This window comes from Electrona antarctica (assembly GCF_951216825.1).
Source record: "Electrona antarctica genome assembly, chromosome: 20".
NCBI lineage: Eukaryota > Metazoa > Chordata > Actinopteri > Myctophiformes > Myctophidae > Electrona > Electrona antarctica.
Window position 1 is genome coordinate 12,111,901 of NC_136801.1, and position 7,012 is coordinate 12,118,912.

The 7,012-nt window shown below is 40.5% G+C and overlaps 1 protein-coding gene across 1 annotated transcript; it reads left to right on the forward strand.

Moving 5' to 3' along the window:
• Positions 1-1,225: 1,225 nt before the first annotated feature.
• On the forward strand, positions 1,226-6,519 carry myl12.1 (myosin, light chain 12-1). Its single transcript, XM_079490346.1, has 4 exons — positions 1,226-1,382; positions 4,082-4,289; positions 4,894-5,055; positions 6,015-6,519. Exons 2-4 carry the CDS (start codon positions 4,106-4,108, stop codon positions 6,185-6,187), a joined length of 519 nt encoding a protein of 172 aa, XP_079346472.1. The 5' UTR covers positions 1,226-1,382; positions 4,082-4,105; the 3' UTR covers positions 6,188-6,519.
• The last annotated feature ends 493 nt before the right edge of the window (positions 6,520-7,012 follow it).

A 7,012-nucleotide genomic window follows, 5' to 3' on the forward strand; every position in this document is an offset into this window, starting at 1 on the left:
TTTTTGTTGACCAGTGAGGAGATCCTGTAAAGGAATCTTGTTCTTTGGTTGACTTTTTTGATTACGTTGGTGGCCATTTTATCACCGGAAAGATTAGCCTCCAGGATGGAACCTAGGTAGGTAATTTCATCTTTACATGTGATAACATTGTCACCCACTCTAACCAAGAAGCCATTTGCCTTGCTGAAATTACTATTATAGCCAAAGAGAATGGATTCAGTTTTTCCCAGGTGTAAAGATAGCTTGTTATCAGCGAGCCAGGTGCAGATTCTACGGAGTTCAGAGCTGAGGGCCTTTTCAACCTGCAGTTTGTTCCTGTCCGAGACTAGCAGTGCCGAGTCATCTGCGAACAGGAAGTTGCAGTCACAAGCTGAAGTCATGTCGTTAACATATAAAAAATAAAAGATAAAGTAAGTTAGAAAGAGTTAGAATAATTTTAAATGGAATATGCATGGTTGAAAAATGGTCCTGTTGCTTGTTTTGTTGTCAACTTAACAACTTGCGTTGTAATCACGCAGTGTGTAACTTATTGTGACTAGACTATTGATGAGCTACATCATTGCAATGACATGAGTCATGTCTCCCCTGCTTTTACCGTAAAGCCCCAGTGCTAAGCCTCTTCTGTGGTGATGATAGGGTACCAACTGTTCATTGACCCAGATGGGGAGCTCACTCTCAGCATCTATAATTATCCATACAGTCAACATTATTATATTTATTGTAAGATTATTATTGGGCCGTGATGAACTGGCTATTATTATTAAGTAAACTCCACATAAATAAATACATATGCATACTAATAATTATTATTTAATAATAATAATATTCAATAACTACAATGATGCTATAATTGTGACTTTGGCATTTTTCTTTGATGAAAATGAATTAAACAAACGACCATGTGACCATATGATAAATAACTCAATGGTATTTGTATGGTTATCTTCAGGTAATGCTGATTACGTAACACAACACCAGATACATTCCTCCTCTTCTGCCCTTAAAAGGGCATATATCCATGAATTAGGAGGACACATAGCAGGCAAGGGAGTGCTTTGCGAAAACTACATTTTCTCAGCACAGGGGAGATGCCATTGCATTCTAACACCCGTTATCAAATAACATCACGCATTCCAAAATTATATTGCGAAAAAGATTAATTACAATCGTAACAAATGCCCTAGCGTAATCCTACTTGGGTATATTAAATGTTATTTGCAAATAACAATACTTTGTTTTCCGTGACACCCCTCTCTGTGTGTCAGTTGGTTTGTTTCTGAGTTTCCTTGCCGGAACCTACAGTATAATCAGGAAGTCAGGGAGTGGTTGAACAGTAGCATCGGTGGCACAACAGCTGGCTGTGTTTTTTAACGTCTTGTCAGGTAAGAAGATCATATTGTTTTATTACTATGTGTTGTGTTTTCGAACGGTGCATTGTCTTGTTCGTTAAAGTCACTCGAACACTTATGTGTTGAGAATCCCCAAATCACATTAAAAGTATAAATCTTAAACGCGTTTATTACGACTAACGGTTAGCCAGGCTGCTAACTAGAGAATTTGCTTTGGGTAAACGTCTCGTTCTAATACTATTTTTAGGTTTTAGCCGGCCATTTTATACATATGAAAAGGCGAGTTGACAAAATCGTCTAAACTTGAGGTTGACGTTGACTAATTGGATGCGTTTACTTAACTGGCTAATTTAACTACGCAGTCTAAAGCAGGCCTCCATCACCCAAAGCATTGAGTTAATCGTCTTTTTTAACTCATCAAACCTATCCTGACCTTAGTGCCTGAACTTGGGTTTCTTGTGCTGTTTTGTTATTTTGATCATAACTTTACGCTTCCTTTGAATATTATTCCTCTCCTTTGTTTGGTTTTGACTTTTGAGGCATACATACCAGTGGTGCTTCTGTAACTTTACTGCACTCCAAGTCCAAGGATGCGTACAGGAGTACTACTCGTTTGCAAAACGGGTTCTGTGAAAACCAATTAACGTCAAATAACTTAATCAAGCTGACCATAAAGTTATTTGTAGAGAGAAATAGCCATAAACATCTGCAATTCTGCATTCATGCTTGTAAAAATGTAACTCGATTTTAGGAGTCTGACCATCAGTAGTTCTCAAAGTGACTGAGGCAGTGACATCAGGGTTCCTTTTTTAGGGCGTTCCAAGTCGGGACCCTTTACAGGTCTGTAACTCTGAGGGTGTACAACTACACATGGAACCAAATGGACCCTTACAGGCCCATTTTATTCCATCTCTACACTCTCGGGCCACTGCTCTGACTACAGCACTGAGCCAGCCAGGCTCTGCTGTCTAGGTAGGGAAGGAAACCAGGATGGGTACCAGACCTAGTCGCCTGATAAGGGCATTTGTCCTCACATCAGTAATTCTCCTTCCCTCCCTCATAGAGTGAATCGACCCAACTAGAGAGAGCTGTACACTTCCATTTATAGCACCACGAATGAAGGACACCACACAAGGGAATTCACAGCCTCAGAGATAGACTCCCCCACTTTAACCACAGCCATGTGCATCACTGACCACCAAGCCTTATTTTGGCTGCACGCATTACTCTTATGTTGACTTATGTCCTCGTTTCCTCTCTCTTCTTCAGATGCTTATGTCGTGTTGACTTTATTAGGTCAGGCTTGAATGTGGGCGGATGAGAGCCTCTTCATGGCTAAGGACGATGCTATCTCAACATGATGTCCTAGTTAGGACATCTACACTCTTATGGTCTTAATATGAAGACTTTGCTTTATATAAGCTCAAATAGTTCTTGCCTTTCTACGGTAAAAACATGGCGATAATGTGGTACAAATTGCAAAATAAAAACAATAACATTATTGTAGCACAAAAGGACTACGATTAAAAAATGCCATAAAAGACTCAATGTTTATTATTTACATGTAGGCAGGTTTATAAAATGGGTTTTAAGACATGATTTAAAAACAGAGTGCATGAACTAATGGAAGACTGTTCCAGAACTCCCAAAGCCACATACACAGGACAAACATTCCCTCAAAACAATTCTAGCTGTTCATTATTGCAGAACATTTATTTTGTCTTAGCATTCTGATCCTTTTTTGTTTTTTTTACCCTTTTTTTTCTTTTTTCTTCCCAATTTAATTATGGCAATTTGCTTCCTCCCCACACACATTTCTGTATTACTGCTGTTGTATCCTACTGAGTCACCTGCCAGTGAGGAGCCCCCACCGGAAGGATGTAGAGCCTTTGTCCTACTCCTCCCGCCCAACATTTCCTGCTGATAGTTGCTGCCACCCAGCCCGTAGGAATACGTGCAGTGACAATTTTCACCCTCCCTCTCGGCGCCCCTCCCCCGACACCCCATTCAACTTATCACCCGATAATCAAGAAGATGTTCATAATCAGCACCTTAGAAATACCCCCAGTATCAACATACTGGGAAATCTGGAAGAGAAACTAGGGGAGCGTTTGCTTTTTGTGTCACTGATGTCAATGACGGAGGTGCGCCATGTCTGGGGGCCTTGGGCCACGTGAGGCACCGCCGAGCGAGTCGCCGTGCCGAGCGTTGTGAAGGCCACCAGACCCGACTCGGCGCCATCCGAGTTACGTCCCGATAGGCAGAGAATAGTATATATTAGTAGCCCCTAGTTTCCTTTTTAAATATACTTTATTTAAATTATTCATGGTACAGTTTATGCAGTCATATTACATGGCGTTTGGCATTTTGTACACAAGTACAGTTTTAAGGCATTTCAATACATAACACAATTATACAGAGGAGAGTACAAAAATATATCTTTTTACAATAGAGTTGGAAATGACACGTTCAGCAGGGGGAGTCCTTGACCAGGCTATGTCTGCACCACCCTGCATGCGTGCAGTCCGGGGGAATACAGCCAAACACCACAATGTCTAGTATGGCCGTATTCCAACGTCCTGTGATAACGGTTGATTTCGTATATTTAATACAGTGATAACGGGTGAATCGGCTGCCCCCGAACACAGGCCAGTAGTGTTTGTGTAGAGTCGACCCTCAACTAAGCCAGATGCACCATGTTTGTTCATTTGTTGTTTACTCATACTTTTCAGGTACAACATCCAACAACATCCAACATGTCTAGCAAAAGGGCTAAGGGAAAGACCACAAAGAAGCGCCCTCAGCGCGCCACCTCCAATGTCTTCGCCATGTTTGACCAGTCTCAGATCCAGGAGTTCAAGGAGGCCTTCAACATGATTGACCAGAACCGGGATGGCTTCGTTGACAAAGAGGACCTTCATGACATGCTTGCCTCACTGGGTTAGTGGGAGCTTGTAATTATACCCTAAATATTTTAGAAATTTAGAACCAATTGCTTGAATCTTGCTCATGTAGCTTAAAAATGCCAAATTCACAAATCTGATATCTTACTCTGAAATTTGGGATTACCCGAGGTCAATGGCCTTTTTTGTTTTGTTTTTTACCTTGGGTTGATTGGCTTATTTTGTTGGATTATGTGAAAGATTGATTTAATTTATGTTTCATCTTATGATGATTTTCTTTTTCTTTCTAGTTTTCCTATTTTGGGCATGTAATTAGGTCAAAATGTAAATGGGGCTCAAGTGGTTACTTATTTTGGTGGTCTAACACTTGGACTCGAGGAACTATTATAAACGGGTTATTGATTTAATACTATACTTGATTGATAACACTATCTGGGGACTTTTTGGATCAGGTTGTCCTTGTAGGTGTTTGGTTTAGAACAAATCCTCCTTGGCTCCTAGTTCACTATTGCTATAAGCATGTTTTCTATTTCCTGATGCCAGTTATTTGTTATAAATCAGCTTCATGTGAAATCAGACTTTCCACAAGGTGTTTGCTGCATTGCAGTGTTATGTGTTAACACTGTCCTTATTTTACACAGGGAAAAATCCAAGTGATGACTACCTGGAGGCCATGATGACTGAAGCTCCCGGGCCCATCAACTTTACCATGTTCCTCACCATGTTTGGAGAGAAACTCAATGGCACAGACCCAGAGGATGTGATCAGAAATGCATTCGCTTGTTTTGATGAAGAGGGAACAGGTATGTTTTTGTTTCCCCTACCTGCAAAGTTCTGATTGATCCATATGAGTTTTAGTTGGTATAGTACATTTGCATGGCTCACTTGTTAAAGGGGAATTTCTCCCTAACTCTTTTTTTTTACAAAAGTAAGTTGATAATTATGTATATTGACAAAAAATATATATATAAAGATATAGGGGAGCTGGAGCTGCTCCTGGAGGGGTCTAACATCAGCTCACGTAGACCAGGAAGAGTGCAGTGTCAACAATGCATGGAGTGTTGCTGTCACATCATCTAGAACCGATGTAAACAAAAAACAATTGTGCGATTGAATAGGAGTTCTAGCGTTGGACCCCTCCAGCTGCCACTTCAGCTCCCCTATATCTTTATTTTTTAATATTGTTAGGGTCAATATACATAAAGAGTTGGGGAGAAATTCCCCTTTAATGGTTTTCAAAGGCCTTCCATCACAATATGCAACATGACCTTTTGCGGTCTTTATTTGAAAGATTAGGGTAGGGAAGCTCTTGGTCATGAGACACACAAGGCAAATATTTGGCTTTTACACAAACCTGTTTCACAGGGAATGAGTGTTAAATGGAGTGGCTTTTTACCAGCTGCTAAACTGGTCATAGAATGCCTATGAAACTTAGACAACCAGACCGACACCGGTAGTCCTACTGATGAGTGAGTTGCCAAGTCCGCTTATTTCCAGCTAAACTTTTTTTTCCACAGTTGCTTGGCTGGTTTTTGGTGGTTGGTTAGCTTATTTCATAGCACATCTATGAAACTTCTGGAGATATACGGCAGCAGTTGGTTATTAATTATTTTCTTTAACAAACATCCTACTGGTCTTGTGGATGTTGACTAGGGCAGTGGCTTTCAGTCTGCAACCCACAGGTCCCGACCCACAGGTTTCGAACCACTGGACCAGGGCATTCTTGAAATCTTTAATCTTATTTTGGCCTGCCTTTCCTCAGGTGCCATCCAGGAGGATTACCTCCGAGAGCTGCTCACAACAATGGGCGACCGGTTTACAGATGAAGACGTGGACGAGCTGTTCAGGGAGGCTCCCATCGACAAGAAGAGCAACTTCAACTATGTGGAGTTCACGCGCATCCTAAAGCATGGTGCCAAGGACAAGGACGATTAAAAAAAAAAACATGGTAGTTTTTCTTTCTACCCCGCCTCTTCACCCAGATCATTTTGCTGAATTTCTCAACTTGTATAAACCCAATTATTTTGAATAACTAGCCAAATCCAGCAACCATATCTGTAGTGAAATTCCAGCATTGCCTGGTTTGCACATCTGTAACGGGGAGAATTTCTTAAAGGGTTGTTAGTTTGCTTATCAGTCTACTGTTTTGTCATGCAAAGATGTAAACGGTGGAGGCACAACTCTGAGGGATGAAAGCATTTATGCTGAATTTTTACATTTTATAATATAAACTTTTTGAAAAAATAATAAAGCCCTATAATAAAGTTGTACTGAAATCTTCTTTGTCCTGTATAAAATGACAATTCAAACTGTTACATCATCCTGTTATTTGGTTTTATGACGCGGAAAAGGCTGATGGTATCGTTATCCCCTCTAGTCATATAGTCATGTCTTTGCAAATTCCTTCTCCATTGTCCAGTATGCTCTGCATGTCCTGACTTGAACAAAGTCAGCAACAGCCAACAGCACTTCATTTTTGTCTAGGGGAAAAGGTAGATGTGAATGTGTACATTTTGTAGAAAGGGATTACCAACAAACTACACATAAATTAGTAAATTTACAGGCAGATGCAACTGAAGTATACTAAGTAGGTAATACTTTCTTCTGGCAATAAAAGTTCAACTTCAGCTGAATATGGGAAACAATTGTCACCTTGAAAGATGAGATTTTACACTTCTTGGGCTATGTGAGACACCATTTCTTGATCCCGGGGAGAGATTTGGTGACTGCAAGGTTGAGACTAAAAGTGAAGGGGTATGC

What these genes read in the sequence shown, in the direction of transcription:
- myl12.1 (XM_079490346.1), top strand. Translation starts at nt 4,106, where the DNA reads ATGTCTAGCAAAAGGGCTAAGGGAAAGACCACAAAGAAGCGCCCTCAG. An exon ending in TGACATGCTTGCCTCACTGG is followed by an intron (nt 4,290 to 4,893) that starts GTTAGTGGGAGC and finishes TATTTTACACAG; the next exon opens with GGAAAAATCCAAGTGATGAC. An exon ending in TTTTGATGAAGAGGGAACAG is followed by an intron (nt 5,056 to 6,014) that starts GTATGTTTTTGT and finishes GCCTTTCCTCAG; the next exon opens with GTGCCATCCAGGAGGATTAC.